This window comes from Schistocerca gregaria, chromosome 6 (assembly GCF_023897955.1).
Source record: "Schistocerca gregaria isolate iqSchGreg1 chromosome 6, iqSchGreg1.2, whole genome shotgun sequence".
NCBI classification, from domain to species: Eukaryota; Metazoa; Arthropoda; class Insecta; order Orthoptera; family Acrididae; genus Schistocerca; species Schistocerca gregaria.
This window is the reverse complement of record NC_064925.1, coordinates 460,467,117-460,486,159: the sequence shown is the minus strand read 5'-3', so window position 1 is coordinate 460,486,159 and position 19,043 is coordinate 460,467,117. Positions and strand designations below refer to the sequence as shown.

The 19,043-nt window shown below is 38.5% G+C and overlaps 2 protein-coding genes across 2 annotated transcripts in view; one reads left to right on the top strand and one right to left on the bottom strand.

Annotated features, from left to right (window-relative positions):
• The window catches only part of LOC126278116 (KIF-binding protein), an 88,402-nt gene extending 86,212 nt beyond the window's left edge, over nucleotides 1–2,190 (bottom strand). The window contains exon 1 of the mRNA XM_049978000.1: nucleotides 676–2,190. Within this exon, the coding sequence (XP_049833957.1) occupies nucleotides 676–1,520 (845 nt within the window). The 5' untranslated portion in view covers nucleotides 1,521–2,190. The remainder of the gene's footprint in view (nucleotides 1–675) is intronic.
• Nucleotides 2,191–15,953: 13,763 nt separating this feature from the next.
• Nucleotides 15,954–17,368, top strand: LOC126278911 (uncharacterized). The gene is made up of 4 exons (XM_049979186.1): nucleotides 15,954–16,143; nucleotides 16,193–16,357; nucleotides 16,400–16,645; nucleotides 17,190–17,368. The coding sequence occupies exons 1-4, from the start codon at nucleotides 15,954–15,956 to the stop codon at nucleotides 17,366–17,368; spliced, it is 780 nt and encodes a 259-aa protein (XP_049835143.1).
• The last annotated feature ends 1,675 nt before the right edge of the window (nucleotides 17,369–19,043 follow it).

The following is a 19,043-nucleotide window of genomic DNA, read 5'->3' as shown; positions in this document are numbered from 1 at the left end:
TCATGAGTGAATTGGTGCAATTATTTTCTCAGTTTGTGTTTCTTTTAGCTAAACATATCCACTGATTCAGATTTTAAAATTTTGTTTAGTGTGTGCCATAACAAATCACAAATAGTGTCTTGTACTTAATTTAACAACTTGCCAATAATGGATACAAGCTATGATGGGGCACTTTCATAATACACACCAAACATCAACTAAATCTTAAATATTATAAGGTGAAACTAGTAACATCGTCATACTATTACATAAACACACACAAAGGTCACAAGTTTATGTGAGTTGTTAATAACAGCTGTTTAGGAGCTGCTGGTAGCAATAATAGCAAATGCTGCAGTCCACTGTACGTTTAAAATGCTGTCTCACTACTAAAGACTAATCTAAACTGTCAGTCTTCCACTTTATGTTTCCATCATTTTTTAAGAGTTCTAAACATTCTAATGTTGACCTTACTAAATCTTAATTGCTATGCCCCCAAAAAAATGGCTCTGTATTTTTATGTTCAACCAAAATATTGATACTGTCTGACAGGGCAACTGAGAATATTTTCCTAAGTCAACAGTTGTGATCACAAAGCAGCAATGACTTTGGTTACATGATGATTTCTCCAATCACTCTAGCCATTTGCAGAAACTAGTAATCAAGTCATAACAAATTTCGAATTTTAGTACTTACCGTGCAGCTAACTCCTCCTCATTGCAATTCATATGACCCATTTCACCTTCATATTGATCAAGAATGAATGAAGCAGCTGCGAGATGATGCCTTGCTTCTTTAAAACCAACTTTTTCCATTAAGTACTGTGATAATGTGGCTGCATTCAATGCCCAATCAATAGGATCAAAATCTTTTGTCTCCAGTTGTCTTTTAAGCGTTGTGTGGCAATATATAGCAGACTTCCTATTGTCACTCAATGTGCCGTATATTTGTGCCAAGTAATATAATGTCAATGTGTGTGTTTTTTCCAATGATGTACCTGGCCCTGAACTATAGGTCTCGGGAACAGTGGCTTTAAATATACTGGGTGCATCAATGGCAGGTAGATTAATTTCTTTAGAATAATTCTTATACAGAGTTTCTGCTTGTTCTAAAAATTCCTGAGATTTCTTTGGTTGGTCTCGTTGTGACCACAATAGTCCAAGTTGATTTAATGCTGTTATCTGAGAAATAATGTATTCTGGCCTTAAAGCATCATCAGAAAGACATTCAACACATTTCATTAGTTGCTCTTCCCCAGTTGATAGCTCCTCTGTATCTAACGATACCGTTCCCAACAACAACCACACAATTCCAAGCATTGCTTTCACTGTCACAAAATCCGAGTTTTCTGCGTTAATATCGTCGAGAATCTTCACTAGTTTCGATTTCATTTCAGTTAAAATTTTACTCGCAGCATATTTTGAGCGATATGGAGCATTCTCTGGGTCAGATTTTGATTCCTCTTCTATCAACAAACAAACTTTTTCATACCTCTCTCTCAATTCAATAAATACTTCTCTAAAATCACCACTTGGCTCCATTTCGCTTACAACCGTTTTACGGCTCTAAAGAGATTGAAGCCGAGCAGCAGCGTCGCATAAACTTCCAACACTGTTTACAAATATTTCACTCTACTCTTTCATTCTGAAAGTCCATTGTTTAGTACATTTTACAACATTGCATTTCTCCTACTGCACGTAGTATGTCGCTGGCAACATTGAGAACACATAAATGCGCCGTAAACATAGACAACATTTATCCTATTTCTGGCACAATGCGCAAATTTCCATTACGAGACAGTGTCACTCAAACACTTACGCCAATGCTGTCAGAATCTACTGTCACACACTTTGACAGACTACGTCACAAAACTCATCTTAGCCTGTTTACTATCGTGTTCTGTCTCTCCAATATCAAAGTTATTAAACGCAATTCGCAAGTATATGAAGTGCAGCGCAGGTATTACACGTGCGCAGCAATATCTGCGCAAACAAATCGTAGCATGAGGACAGCAGCTCGTCGCAAATCTGGTGCACAAAACAGGTTTGACTCAGCTTTTTGTTCAATCAAGTGTTTCCCGTCTGCATGGGCTCAGTGAATTCTAAAATGGCTGGTACGTGTCAGAGCGCTACAGAGTCAATCGTTGAATTTATTGAAATTATACTGGTCAGCCAGAACATCGTGACCATAGACCTACTATCGATACAAACTCGTCCAGGCAATATCACTGACACCTGGTAAGCAATGACTGCTAGTCAGGAACACGCACGGTGCATGTGGTACCAGTGAGCGTGCTGTCAGTGTGTAGAATGGGGAAGGTGCGCAATCTGCCCGAGTTTGACCGATGACAGATTGTGATGGTCCAGAGCCTCGGCACGAGCATTTCGGAAACTCCGCGACTTGTCGGGTGTTCGAGGAGTTCTGTGGTGAGTGTCTTTCACAAATTGTGGGCAGATGTAAAATGGGTCAAGCGGAACTATCACAGACTTTAATGGTTGGCAGAGCTCAAGTGTGTGTCTCACACACACAGTGCACCAGGCAGTCTCAACGACAGGGCCTCTACAGCCAACGACCCGTCCACTTGCCAATGTTAAAACCACACACCTGTGATGGCGACTGAAATCGGCACATAAGCATTGGGAGTGGATGTTGGTGCAATGGCAGAGCATTGCATGATCTGATGAATCCTGATGCTTTATTCATCATGCCGATGGGAGGGCACAAATCTGTCGTCTTCCAGGAAACAGCTCCCTGACACTTGCACTGCAGGATGGAGACAAGCTTGCACAGCTCCGTTATGCTGTGGGAAACATTCACGTGGGCATCCATGGGGTCCAGTGGAGCTCATGCAAGGCACCATGATGGCCAACGAATATCTTACATTGGTTGCAGACCCTGCACACCCCTTCATGATGGTCATGTTTCCCAATGGCAGTGGCATTTTTCATCCAGATAATGCACCATGTCACAAGGGCAAGAGCGTGATGGAGTGGTTCAAGGAACACAGTTCAAGGAACACAGTTTCAAGTCCAGATGATATGCTGGGCCTCCAACTTGCCAGATCTGAACACAATCAAACCAACGGAGATGTGATTGAATGTGGCATCAGAGCTCATCATGCTCCTACCCGGAATGTACAGCAAATTGGGTAACTTGTGTGTCCAGATGTGGTGCCAATTCCCTGCATCGACCTACCAAGGCCTCACTGTTTCCATTGCCTCGAACTATTAGAATTGTTGTTCACGCCAAAAGTGGACATACCGGCTATTATGTAGGTTGTCATAAAGTTCTGGCTGATCAGTGTGTAGGTGTCACACGAGTTCATAGAAAATTAAAGGCAAGGAATAATCACTCAAAGTAAGATGGCAACTGTTTACAATTCCTTAATAAAGAAAAAGTATTGGAGGGCAGGAGGATATAAGATGAACACCAACAAAAGCAAAACGAGGATAATGGAATGAAGTGGAATTAAATCGGGTGATGCTGCGAGAATTAGATTAGGAAAGGAGACATTTAAAGTAGTAAATGAGTTTTGCTATTTGGGGAGCAAAATAACTGATGATGGTCGAAGTAGAGAGGATATAAAATATAGACTGGCAATGGCAAGGAAAGCGTTTCTGAAGAAGAGAAATTTGTTAACATCGAGTATAGATTTAAGTGTCAGGAAGTTGTTTCTGAAAGTATTTGTATGGAGTGTAGCCATGAAGAGAATCGTGGAGGATAAATAGTTTGGACAAGAAGAGAGTAGAAGCTTTCGAAATGTGGTGCTACAGAAGAATGCTGAAGATTAGATGGGTAGATCACTTAACTAATGAGGGAGTATTGAATAGAATTGGTGAAAAGAGAAATTTGTGGCACAACTTGAGTAAAAGAAGGGGTCGGTTGGTAGGGCATATTCTGAGGCATCAAGTGACCACTAATTTAGTATTGGAGGGCAGTTTGAAGGGTAAAAATCGTAGAGGGAGACCAAGAGATGAATACACTAAGTAGATTCAGAAGGATGTAGGTTGCAATGGGTACTGGGAGATGAGGAAGCTTGCACAGGATAGAGCAGCATGGAGAGCTGCCCAAACCAGTCCCAGGACAGAAGACTACAACAACAACAACTATAATAAAGAAAATATGAGCATTTGCCCATTTGGCAAAAAGGTGAATAGTAATGAAAAATCATTGTGGGCTGTTTACTCAACAGGTCTAATCAAAGCAATGAAATTTGTTGGTACAAGCTGTGCAGAGTATCATTCGACCATTATGTCCTGCATTTACTTAATACGATGGAACCAAACTACACAAATCTCCCTTGAATAATTGTTAGCATTTTTTATCACAACCACAATCGACAGTTAGTTCGACCATTCCAAGCTTGCAATTGAAAATAAGTTAGCATGCTGGGAACAAACATCAGAGTTATCTCATAACTATGCACGAACTAACTCTGGGCGTGGAAGATACAAAAATATAAAAATCATAACCAAAGAATTAAAAAAACCAGATATATATATATATATATATATATATATATATATATATATATATATATATATATATATAAAACACAGTGACTTTGGTGACTGCTGCAAGGGTTTAATGGCACGATTGTTTGTTAATTGTGTGATGTTGCCACAAAATCTATTCGATCTGGCATCTATGACAGCGTAATATGCAAACCAAATTTGTCGTATTTTTATCTCCTCTGCTCTCTGAACGATAAAGAAATACTAAGATCCAACAGGAATACGAGTAATATTTAGATGTTTATTAATCAGCCTCTTAGCATGCTTACTCCATGACTGGCATTGTCAGTTGAAGCTATACATGAACATGTACTTTTCAGTTGCATACATACAGTTTCTAGTCCATGTTAAGATCGATGAGTCTGTTAGATATTGACTCTAATTAGTCCTCTGTGATATTATAAAGTTGAACTTTTAATCAAGTACACAATACACCATATTGCCAGGAACACGCATTTTTAGAGACCAGTTATTCAACGATGTACATAACGAAGATCAAGGAGAAAACATAAACTACCATGCATATAACACATCAAAGAATAAAATATGAATGTTCCCAACACCCCCACAAGTTCTCAAGATGTCAATTCGTGAACTTTGAAAGTCCCACAGCTTGACAGCACCACTGATGTTTACCTTTAGACACAGCCTTTGTCAAAAAATCAGCTTGCTGTTTATCGGTACTTACAGGTTTCACACCGAATTTTCCTGTTTTAATTAAATCACGAATATAGTGGTGCCTCACATCAATGTGTTTTGTTCGAGAGTGATGCGCACTATTGTGTGTCAGTGCAATGGCACCTCTATTATCACAGCATACACTTACTGGTTTTTCACTATGCGTAACACACAATTCACGAAGAAATCCTTGAAGGTATACCGCTTCTTGCGCTGCTGCTGATAGAGCCATATACTCAGCTTCTGTAGTTGATAGAGCGACGGTTTGATGTCGTTTTGAAGTCCAGGAAACTGCTGTCCCAGCTAACGTGAAGATATAACCGGTCGTTGATAGCCACTGATGGAGGTCTGATGCATAATCGGCATCACAGAAACCTTCAATTTCATTTGTTCCACTTTTTCAGAAAGTTAGTCCTACATTGACTGTGCCTTTAATGTATCACATAATTCGTTTGACCACTTCCCAGTGGATCTTCCGATAGTTAGAAATGAATCTGCTTAGAACCCCCACAGCATATGCAATGTCTGGTCTTGTGCTTTGAGCTAAATACAGTAGGGATCCTACGGCTTGCTGATAAGGAATGCGATGTAACACAAGGTTTTCCTCATCTGTTAATTTATTTTCACATTTTTGAAGCCTTGAACCAAGTTCAAATGGATATGCAACCGGATTACAATGTTCCATGCCAAATTTCTTGAGTATGTTTGCTACAAATTGTTTTGATCAATACTAATGGTCCCTTGTTTCCTGTTTCGTTTTATTCTCATGCCAAGACATCAACCGAGTTCACCAAGATCTCTCATCTTAAACTGATTCATTAATCCTTTGTTCAATTCTTTCTTCCACTTATTATTTCTATTAGAGAAAATGATCAAGTTGTCTACATAAACAGCTATAATGAGTATATTTTGTTTCTCAGTTCTGAAGTAAATGCAAGAATCATATTTTGACTTCTTTAGATTCATTTTTTGTAATGTCACATCTAATTTCATATTCCAAACGCGTGATGCCTGTTTTAGACCATAAATTTCCTTCTTCAGCTTGCAAACCTTGATCTCCTCCCCCTTCTTTACGTAGCCTATAGGTTGACGAATGTAAACCTCTTCATCGAGATCAGCATATAGGAACGCAGTTTGAACATCCATATATTCAATGTCAAGGACAAATTCAGCTGATAAAGCTAACAGGATGCGAAATGAATAATGACGAACAACAGGCGAGAACGTTTCATCAATGTCTATTCCTGGTATTTGGGAATAACCTTTCGCTACAAAACGAGCCTTATAACGTTCAATTTCGCCATTTGACGTTTCTTTCATCTTGAACACCCATTTCGAATTAATTACCTTCCTGCCTGGTAGTAAATCAGTCAAAATCCATGTTTCATTTTCAAGTAAAGATTTATATTCGTTATCTAAGGCTTCCTTCCATTTTTCACAGTCATCACAATTCATTGCTTCTTCAGACGAATTTGGTTCAGAAATACGAGCAAGACAAGAAAAATCATCATTAAAATATTTAGTATTTGGTTTTCTTTCACGTGATGATTTTCTAATTTCTGGTTGCATTTCTGGCTGCGCAACTTATGTGTGACTATGTACGTTGCTATTTACTGTTTTCTCAGTGTCACTTTGTGCTAATTCAAGGTAAACTGCATTTCTGTAAGCTTCAGCAAGTTGTGCCAGTTGAGTTGCCTCTTCAATGACGTTAGGTACTGGCGCTAGTTGACGACTGTCTATACGATTATCGTCAATTGGGTTAGTGTTTGGAATACTGCTTCCACAAGTGCACTTTGAGTTTTCGATGCACATCACGTACTTTCACAATTGTCTTTGGTGAATTTGGATCAATCAGACGATATGCTTTAGAATCTTCGCAATATCCAATAAAGATAAGTTCCTTAGATTTATCTTCTGATTTCGTCCTTTTTTCTTTTGGTATATGTATATGCTCGACATCCAAAGATTCGAAATAACTCAAATTTATCCGACGACCACTCCATAATTCCTCAGGAGTGACATTCTTAACAGTTTTTGTTCGAGTTCGATTCCTCAAATAAATTGCTGTGCTTACAGCTTCAGCCCAAAACTGTCTAATTAGACCTGCATCTGTTAACATTGATCTTGCTTTTTCAATGATTGTCCGATTTAAGCGTACTGCAACACCATTCTGTTCTGGCGTGTAAGGAGTTGTTGTTTCATGTTTAAATCCATTAGTCTTTAAAAATAACTTCATGAGCCGATTGACGAACTCTTTTCCAATGTCTGTTCGAAGTAGTTTGATTTTTCGACCAGTTTCATGTTTTACTCGTGCTTTGAATTCGATGAATGTGTCACAGATTTCTGTTGTTGATTTTAACATATAACCAATAGATTTTCTTGACAGATCATCTGTAAAAGTGAGAAGATATCGTGATCCTTCCCATGAAGCCATGCTTATTGGTCCATAAACATCAGAATGCACAATGTCAAGTAGATCTTTTGCTCTTCTACCTGATTTTTTAGGGAAAGGTCGTCGAGATTGTTTACCTTTTATGCAGGGGATACACGGATCTAAATTGAAGTTCGTCCAGTTCAGTTCATCAGCCATTTTTTCTTTTAATAAATGCATGCTTACACGATTCAAATGTCCAAATCTTCGATGCCACAATTCATAACTGTCAATTTCTACAACATTTGCGTAATGATGCACTTCATCTAATCGATACATACCATTTATTTGAGTTGCAGTTGCTACTGGTGTTCCAGAAACAATTAAATCACATTTATTGCATACACCGCACTGCACATCGTCAAACAATACACACAATACACGTCTTGTCATCTGACTAACCGACAATAGGTTGTAAGCAAGGCTTGGAACATAAGCAACATCATTAGCAGTTATCCGTTTATTCTTGTCGTCACAAGTAACTCGAAGGTGAACATCGCCTTCTCCAATAGCCTGAAGATCGGTATTATCTGCTACTGTCACTTTAGCAGCTGTGGTCGATTGGAAAGTGTTGAACGAGTCTCTTTGATTCGTCATGAGTCATGAACACCCGGAATCCACATACCAGCAATCACTATGATGCGAAGATGCAGTTAGAGCCATTAACACAGTTTCGTTTTCAGTACTCACTGCATTCGCAGAATTTGAAAATTTATTTGGTTTCTTCTTTTTTCTACACTCGTTCGCCTTGTGACCAGGTTTCTGACAGTTATAACACTTAAAAGGCTTGATATTTCGACCATCACGTTGGATATTTGTCTTCTGGTGTTTACTGTCTTGCTTACTAGCTACCAGCGCCGCATCTGTGGTCTCATTTGTGGATGCAAACTGACGTTTCGTCGATCGTTGAATTAATCGCTGACTAACTAAAGCACTAGTAATCTTGACACCCAAATTCTCAATTGCCATAATCAAGGGTTGGAAATCTGCTGGGAGTCCACTTAGGATAATTGCAGCTACGAAATCATCGTCTATTTTCTTACCGATGCTTCGAATTTGTTAAGCAAGTGACATTATTTTCGACAAATACGCCTCCATATTTTTCTCAGAAGCCAATCGCACATTCATTCAGCATTGTAACAGCCCAATATAACTAGATAAACTCTTATCTTTAAATGCAAATTGTAAATTTTGCTATGCTTTTTTAGCAGTCGTTGCTCCACGAAGTTTTGGATACACATATGAATTTACAGATAAACATAATTTCGATAATGCTTTCTGTACATTCTTCTCATCTTCATCAGTGCCAGCAATTGCGTCCCATAGTGCCTCATGTTTAAGATACATTTCCATCGTGAATTTCCAGTCGTTGTAGTTTGGCATTCCGGTCAACTTTTCAACATTAAACAGTGATTGTCCACCCAAAGCCATCTTGAATACGTTCAGATAGTTAAACAAATAAATCTTGAAAGTTTCTCTGTAAAAAAAAATACTATAGCAATACGTTGAACAATCGCGAAAATTATGTAACCTCGATGTATCAGTTTATTTCTTTGGTTTCGGAAGTTCACTAATCTCTCCTGAGATCTTAACGTATTAGATATTGACTCTAATTAGTCCTCTGTGAGATTATAAAGTGGACCTTTTAATCAAATATGGAATACACCATATTGCCAGGAACACACGTTTTTAGAGACCATTTATTCAACGATGTACATAATGAAGATCAAGGAGAACACAAAACTACCATACATATAACACATCAAGGAATAAAATATGAATGTTCCCAATAGAGTCTCATTATACGGTTAAGACTCTGCTATATCTCATTATGTATTTACACAATCATATATGAATAAGTAACTGCATTTAATTATGGAAGTACACATTATGAGTATGGGATGTACACATTCTACATGGATGGATGTGTGTAGTATGATTAAACATGTGACTTAAAGTAGTACACAGCCATAATACTCTCATTTATTAGTAACTAGGCTTTCCCCTCATTACACATGAGATGAAGTTAGAGTAGCAGTTTTAATGAGAAAAAAAATATTTATTATGTAAAATGAATGGATGAAAACGGGGAAGAAATGGCTTTAAATATTTTTGTTATTTACTCTTTCAGTTCGAACTTTGTTGTAGAACCACCTTTTTTACATGTGGTAATAATAATTAATTTAGACAGAATTAGCACATTTAAAATTACGTAAACTTTAGCAACCCTCTCATGCTGATAAATTCAAACTAACTAATTAATAACATTTATGACTTTGAAAATTATTTAAATTAATTTTTTTTACGTATTTCGGCCTTGGCACACATTTTCTAGATGCAGTGGGTTTTTAAATATTTACTGAATTCTTTCCCAGCATTAGCTATGGAACACAAGACTGTCTCTGTTAGCATAAAATGGTTAAATATTGCCAAGCCGACCTGAACGCTTAATCATCATTGACAAAACACACTTCACTATACGTTTAAGTTATTTGCTTTAGAAATTGAAAGAACCAACAGATTAACAACTTCAATGTTAATTATCCGCCTATGAATGCACAAATGTAAAACCAGTAATAAATTCAGTCAGCCTCAGGATCGCTGTAAAAGAAAAATATTTCGTTATTCACTGCTAATTTTACCTGCTCCTGATTTACGGGTTTGGTTAATTTTATAGCGGAACAATTTTTTAAATGAGCCGCCGCTGCAAATCGTTCGGTCGCGGCACAGCCCAGCAGCGCCGACGATAATCGCTAAAAATGCTAAAAATTCTTTAAAGAAATATTATATATGACATGGGCAAGCTAATTTACATAAGTAATATACAATTTTGATAAATTATAACAAATTTAGACCACAACAATAATTAAAATTACACACCTTTATAATTTCTCCTCTAATGGCATCTAAAGATAGATACAGACAAAAGAAGTCTACTCATTCATACAATGCTACGTCACAGGTTCCTCTCTCTCTCCGCTCAAAAAGAAAGACGACAAAGAACGCACACCATGCAGTGCTATTTATATTATTGCTGACCATTAATATCTCTTTGTAATCCTGCAACATTATTCTCCTCTGTGGCTATATTTTACATTTTTTCATCGCAGATATTAAAATATTTCGTAATTACATTATGAGTATAGAAATATACATCGAAAATATTATTACAGAAAATATTACAATAATAACCAATGTCCTTTATACAAAATTAAATAATATTTTTTGTTAAACAATTACAGTACATACGAATTGCTTCATAGCGGCATACATAGCACAATTAAATGTCATTTCAGAGTCTTAATAGTGTGTGTGCTGCCAGGGAACGTTACACAGTGCCAGATAAAAACTCTATAACACATGGATACCATACTTACTTCTAACAGGGAATTAAAAATCCTGAGACACTCTGAAACAAACTGAACAATCGCTGATTGGCCACACCCATGATTTATTAGAATCTACGGAATTCCAAACATTTAAAAAAATGTAAAAGTATTATTTTTAGCATACCACAACTGATATAATACAGAATCAATGTACTTCTCATCATAATGAAATCTTCCTTCTCGCCACCATAAGTAGCTTCGCATCTTTTGGCTACAGTATGATCTCAGTTGTGGAGTTTGCTTGTGCACGTAGTAAAATGAAAGAACAGACTCATGCTGCTACGATACACTTTCTTAACCACAAAGAGATATAACTTGAATGTGTGTGTGTGCTACACAATTGTTCACAGCAAACTGAAAGCGTCAGTTATAATGTGTGGGAGCAGAACCCACTGTGCAATGTGTCTTATTCAGTTGCACTTGCATTATCAATACTGTATTCTCCACAGACCACGTTCCCTCTATCCCACCGCCTTCCAGGAGTGTGGAACACTGGGGTAGGCGTCATCGGTAGGTTGCAGCTGTCAACGCAATCTTCTTAAGTGTGCACATGACCAACCATGCTGTGGCAGGCTGCTACACAGGGCCTGGCTGGGCCATTTCTTGGTGAAAAAGAAGAAAAAGAATGCGAAGTTGTAATCCTCAACCTGTCTCAGTACAAGTGAGATTGGCTGAGGTAGGGTGTAGAGCAGCAAGGGCAACCGTAGCGGCGATGTTGGTCTGTATGGAGCTGATAGAGTTGCAGTGTGGTAGTGCTGGGTTGAGAAGGTGATGCCTTGAAAACTTGAAAGTAAGTATTGTGGCTTTGGAAAACTGATAGATAGGAACTTGGCAGTAAATAATGTTGAGCCAATCGAGGTCCGGTATGACATCAGTGGGAAGATTGTAGCTGCAACTGAACTGTCAGGAAATAAAACTTTAGTTTGTTGCATTAGTACTGTGTGAGGACTTAAGTATGATTGATGCAGAACAGGTATAAATTCGTAACATATCATATTCACAGTCTGCTATGGCTTTGGTGTATAAACATTTTTGTCAAACTGTGTGACTGTGATGGGGATAGTCTGAGCCATACAATGTGTTGTTTCACTGTGTTGACAAGAGCAGGTAGCTCTAAGTTGCTGGAGGTTGCAGTGAAGAAGTGAAACCTACTGGCAGAGTGAGTAGTTTGCCATACGGAATTTCTTCTGAAGAGACACAATGGAGGTGGAGCAGCCAAAAGGTGATATCCAGAGTGAACAAATGCTGTCACTGTCATTTGCGCCATTATATCTGCCAAAGGTTTGACTTCAACACAGTAGGTGACACGATCAGTTATGGAAAGAGTGTATCAGTGCCTTCAGACTCTGGGACAGGGGTGAGCAGATCAAGATGTGCATGTTGTGACCATCCTTTCCCATCAGCCATCTGACATTGCAGTGTTGACAAGCAGTGCAATATTGAGTCCACTATTTACAGTTTTGTTTCACATTTGGCCAGACGAACCAGACAGTGACCAGTTTTGTTGAGGGGGGGAGGGGGGATTCCTGGGAGTAACAGTCTGTGAAAGACGTAAAAAATAGGTATGAATACTGACAATTTTGCAGCTCATCGCACCAGACTTGTGCAGAGGACCACTGTCGAGCTTCAAACAAGTCATGGTATTTTGCAGGAAGTTGCATATTTGTGTATCGTATTGTTGTGTCTTGGCTACCTCATCATAATTAATATCATCTAAAACTGCTTGTACTTGAGATAGTCAGTTGTGACTGTATCCATGACCCTTGAGGTGCAGAGCACATAGTCGTAAACTGTATGATGTATTCAACAATTCAGAAACGGAATGTGGAGCAGCTTTTGATGGATTATCTACAGAACCCACCAGCGGTCAGTGATCAGAGTAAATAGTAGCTGGTTTGCCCTCAGTATCATCAGTGGAATGCTTCACCAATTTGTGCAGCGCAAGCAGTTGATTACCATAAGCTGATCACATAGTAGATTGTTAGCTTCTAAAAGAAGAAACGTAATGGTCATCATTCATCTGCTAGTATCTGTTGAAGAACTGCTCTGATCATGGTCTCGCTCATTTTAGATGTAACTGACAAGTGAGCTGTCTTGACTGGACGAGCTAACGTCAAGGCATGTTGTAACATTAGAGACATGGTACCGACAGATTCATGGAAGACTTATGGTCGATCCTTAGGTCTCGAGTGAATATAAATCTTGCCACATTGGATATTGTCACCAATGTAAGCGTAAAACGGTATTTGAAAATATGCAGCTATTCACAAAACCTCAATTATAAAACAAACAAGGACACATTACACTGACACTGATTACTTGTGCAATAAGAAAGTATAAATATGAGGTCCACCAAATACGGCAAGGTAACTTCAGAAAGTGAGAAATCAAAATTGTGCTGTATGATGTGCTTTTGTTACACACACTGAGCACAGGACACGTGATCTAGTTAGCCAATTACAGCAAACATAGCAGACATGATCTGGTCAGCTAATTGCAAAGCGACTATTTCATCGAGCGCTCACACACACAAATTAATATACAGACAGTATGGACTATGTAGGAATTTTGCAGTATAGAAATAAGCAGAATTGTGAATTAATATATAATTTTGCTTCTCCTTTTTTCATCAGAGATTTGGTTAAGCTGAGATGTAGAGGACATTTTAAATTGATTCAAATGAAAAAATGACATTGCTACTCTTGTTTGCGATTAATGTATAGTCCCTTTATTCCGAATATGTCGTGGTTTCCATATAGTGATTTCCAAAGGTATGGTATGGCTTAGACATAACAGAATTTAATCGTAGAATTTTAATTACAAGGAAGTCATAATTTATAGTTTATGCACTAGTTAATTACATTTACAAAGTCTAAAGTAGTATGTCACATAAAAAACAAAGTGTCCTGGGTTTGCGCCCTATACTGACAACTGTACTGCTCAAAATGTTGGCAGGAACCACAAAATGGTTCCCACTGCAATTGTTAATCCTAGGTGAGATCGGTGATGTAGGGTTAAACTGCTGGGAGTGAAGCAGTGGATTTTACATTTTTTGTTGTTACAAATACCTGGGTGCTGTTCTATGAATGGGTCACGATTTTCAGTAGTGTAATTAGGCTGTTTTGGCTGTATTTCACACAATTTATATACTGTTGTTAGGTTCCGACATTAGACCACAGCTTGAATTAGCAGAAAAAACTGCTTGAGATGACAAACTGACGTGGAGCATAGCCAGAGGTCTAGGTCAGATTGGAACACAACAGTTTTGTTGTGAGTTGGCAAAGCTAATGAATGTGAAACCAAAATCCTGGTTGTGGTGACAGACTGATCTCTAGCATAGCCAGGAGTCTAGGTTATGTTGGAATGCAAAAGACTGGTTGTGAATTAGTGAAGACAATGAGTGTGAAAGCAGTGAACCTGGTTGTGAAGACAGACTGATCTATAGTGTAGCCAGAGATCTAAGTTAGGTTGAAATGCAACAGTTTGATAGTGAGTTGGTGAAGCCAATGAATGTTAAAGAAAAAAGCCTGGTTGTGGTGACAGACTTATCTATAGTGTAGCCAGAGGTCTAGGTTGGTTGGGAATCAAACAGCTTGGTTGTGAACTGGCATAGCAAACAAATTTGAAAGCAAGATATCTGCCTGTGGTGACAGATTGATCTTTAGCATAACCAAAGGTCTAGCTTGGGTTGGAATGCATGCTAGTCTGTTGGTCGATTTTGGAAGAACCATGCTGGGAGTCAGCCCAACAGCTAACACAAAGAGTATGAATCGGCATGAAATTTACGTAATGAGAGATAATTACTACTCACAATACTTGAATTAAAGTATGGGATCTTGTTGAAACTAAATTGGTGGTACATACAGTCTTACTCGCAGCATAAGAAAAATACAATGCAATGTACAAATACTGAAGGTGCAATAATGAATATTGTGTCTAGGATAATTTTTCTTATTTTATTGACATAGATTTTTATAATGTATTCACCGAAACAAGAGACAAACTTTAAACACGGCAAGGCGCGTGGCCACAGCGGTGCTGTTGAGGGGTGTACAAGGCAGAGCCGTCAGAAATTAAAAAATGAAAGTCGTGTTTTTTATAATTTGGCATCTGAACACGATAAAGTGATCCGAGAACTACCTTCCGACACTTTTTTTATATTACATTAAAATTTATTCTCACTGAAAAAGAGAAATATTTAAGCTGTCAGGAAAAGTAGTTTTTTCGCATTACTCTATATTTATCACGCCATATCTCCTACACTGTGTGTCGCACAGCAAAATAATTTTATAATTGCCTTCAGTACTATATGTTGATGACGGCTGCAAATTTTCTACCCAATAGAGCCAGTAATAGTGAAATAATAAATTAAAATCACACATCTGATGCAGAACTTTTACGAAATCATCATCCGAAATATAGTAAGCGACAAACTTTTCCCCCTTAAATTCTTTTGTGGGGTGTCAGAGAGAAAAGTTTCAGAAATGTTTGAATTTAATTTTGTAGTTTGTTCAAGTGCGATGGGTGCAACCGTTTGTCCTTTATGAGCGATGCATTGTGCGGTTCGCAGGCGCGGTGCTCAGTCAGTGTGGCAATGTCAGTTGCAGGTGTGAGCTCGTTAGTGGGTGTTGTACAGCGTCGATTTCAGGATATCTTAAGTTCGTCTGTAAAGACGCTTGAAAGAGTAGTTGTTGATTATTAGAGTAAGTATATGTGTTTGTAGTCACGCTGAGCATTCACTGTTTCTGTGGGCATACAATAGCATCGTATGGTTTCTTATTTTATATGTTCACTTATTTCATTAACATCACGTACGACTGTCATTATGTCATCCACGGATTCAGCGAGAGAGGTCGACGTGTCAGTTCTGAGTCCACCAAAGAAGCGAGCAAAGAAGAAATCATTAAGGCATGGTGCTTAATGTGTATAAAACGGAACTGTTACATCCAGAGCAGTCGATGAATGACATTGTTTCTACTAACAGCTGCAGCTACAGGTGTTGGACGTTCTTCAGTGTATCGTGTGACAAATGAGTACAAGGCCACATACTCTTTGAAGTCTCCCAAGAAAGGAAAATTAAGACAGATACTTTCTGAAATTGTTGATGACTTCAACAGAAATGTGATACAAAGGAAAGAACAAGAATTTTTTTGTAACGAATTTGCCAACAATTGACAAAGTGCTCACAGTCATTAACGCAGATGCAGGTCTGGGCAATTTTCGGAGAACTCCATTTTATAAGTTATTGAGAGAAATGAATTTCAAATATGTCCGGCATGGACGTGATAGCTTGCTAATAGACAGGGATGACATCATTTTATGGAGGCGGCGTTATCTTCGAACCATTAAACGGTTGAGAGATGAAGGCAGACCCATTTACTAATTGGACGAGACGTGGGTGAACGCAGGACATACTCGAAGTTACGTCTGGGTAGATGACACTATAAATTCCTCAAAAGAAGCGTTTCTGTCCGGGTTATCCACCGGAAGCAAGAGCCCATCAGGTAAAGGGAAACGTCTGATTATCTCACACATTGACAGCAAAGCAGGGTTCGTTGAAGGATGTTTGTGGACTTTCGAATCCAAGATAAGTGAAGATTATCATGAGGAGATGTGCGCCGAAACCTTCGAGAAGTGGTTTCACGATGTTCTCTGTCAGCTTCATGAAAATCCAGTTATTGTTCTTGATAACGCGCCGTACCATTCTCGGAGAAAAGAAAAAGATCCAATGGTTCAAAAATGGTTCAAATGGCTCTGAGCACTATGGAACTTAACATCTGAGGTCATCAGTCCCCCAGAACTTAGAACTACTTAAACTAACTAACCTAAGAACATCACACACATCCATGCCCAAGGCAGGATTCGAACCTGTGACCGTAGCAGTCGCGCGGTTCCGGACTGAAACGCCTAGAACCGCTCGACCACCGCGACCGGCAAAGTTCCCAATGCGAATTCCAATAAGCACTAAATATCAGCGTGGCTAAAATCTAAAAACATCGATTTCGAAGACAGTATGTTGAAGAAAGAACCACAGAACAGCGCACAACGAATACACAATAGATGAAATATCGAAGAACGCAGGGAAAACTGTTCTCAGATTTCCTCCGTACCACCATGAATTAAACACCATCGAGTTAGTATGAGCCAGAATCAAAGGCTATGTTGCAGCGAAAAACAAAACACACAAAATCCCAGAAGTTAAAGTACTGCTAGAAGAAGCAGGAAGAACAGTGACTGCAGAGGATTGGAACAAGTGCGTCCTCCAGGTCGTAGAAAAAATGGAAACTCGAATGTGGAAATTAGACTGCATTATAGAGGAGAGAGGGGAGCGGTTTGTTATAAACCTCAATGAAAACAGTTGTAGTTCAGCAGAGTGAACCTTGTATCGTCCTTTATCATTATTATTACTGGTATTGTTCTTAAAACAAACAATTAGTTATGTTTGAATGGGGCGTTTTGTTAGCAACCTGAATGAAAATAAATATGCTTTGACAGAATGAACTCAGTTTAACATTATTTTAACATGACTGTTAAATTTTTTCGTACATTGTTGCCTAGGTTCCTCACGGTCCGCTGTGACAGCTCGGCAGCCAGCCGAACGCCGCCAGCTGCAAAGCGTGCGCCAAGGATTTTCCACACCCTTAAGTATCACGTGAACACCGAATGCTTTCTCTGAAAACGAGCATAGTCGCTCACGTGACAGTGTTTATGTTTCGTCCCAGCTCTTGGTGAATAGACTTTAGAGTTTGTGATTTTGCAGCTTGGTGCTTAATGTCTTGCAGGATGGAAGAGAGTACTGCCTCTTCTTAAGACTGCAGGCAAAAGTCATGCTTGTGAACAAATATTGGCGTAATAAATAAAAATATTCTTGCAGCTATGACAACTTTTAGTATGTATATGTCATTGCATTTTTATACAAACAAAGCATTTACTACACACATCATTGATGCATGAGTAAAAATTACTCGCCCTTTTTGAGTGAGATCTAATTAGTAAGTACTCTCAAGTGAGACTGAAACAAAAGTTATTAAAAAAATTGAATATTCTGCAGATATTGCTCTTCTGTTACAAAGATAATTTTAAAAACCTATCTTTGCCATCTTCTATGGGAATGTACAAATTTCTTATTACTAATGAGGAAAAGATAACATTCATATAAATTAATAACAAGAAAAAAATAAAATAAAAATGTATGCTATTGGGAGCTAGTTGTTTAAGTATTACACAAACAGAACAGTTTGGTTGAGAGTTTCCAAAGCCAACAAACGTGAAAGTGGAAAACCTGGTGGTGGAGACATACTGATCTACAGTGTAGCATGATATCTAGGTTGATACTGAATTGGTGAAGGCCAAAATGCGAAAGCATCTAACTTGGTTGTGGTGACAAACTGATCTGAGCATAGCCAGAGGTCTACGTTAGTTTAGAATGCAACAGTTTGGTTGTGAGATGATGAAGCCAACCAATGTGAAGGCAAGAAACCTGGTTGAGGTGACAGACTGATCTATAGTGTAGCCATAGATGTAGGTAGTTTGAAATGCAACAGTTCGATAGTGAATTGGTGAAGTCAATGAATGTGAAAGCAAAAGCCTTGGTTGTGGTAATAAACTGATATGTAGCCTATCCAGAGTTCTAGGTTAGGCTGGAGTGCAACATTTGGTAGTGAGTTGGCGAAGCCAATGAATGTCAAAGCAAGATATTTGGTTGTGGTGACAAACTAATCTGTATTATAGCCAGAGAGCTAGGTTAGGTTGGAATGCAACAGTTTGCTTGTGAGTTGGCGAAGTGAAATTTCGGAAAAGGCTATGAAAAATTAGGTGTTCATCGGATATCAGTGAGGGTTGAAAAAATAGTGCTTCCTTGAGGTTGTTGAATTTCAGACCAAGGAAGTGTCGTTCAGAATAATAAGAAAGACGATGATTGTTAGTGACTGCTTCAGTTCATACAACTCTCTAGGTGTTGATCGTTTTCAGCATCTTGGTGTGAACCATAGTGTGAACTTTGTAGGTACACAAAAGCTTTCCTTTCACAAAAAACATGGAGAGAATGTGGTA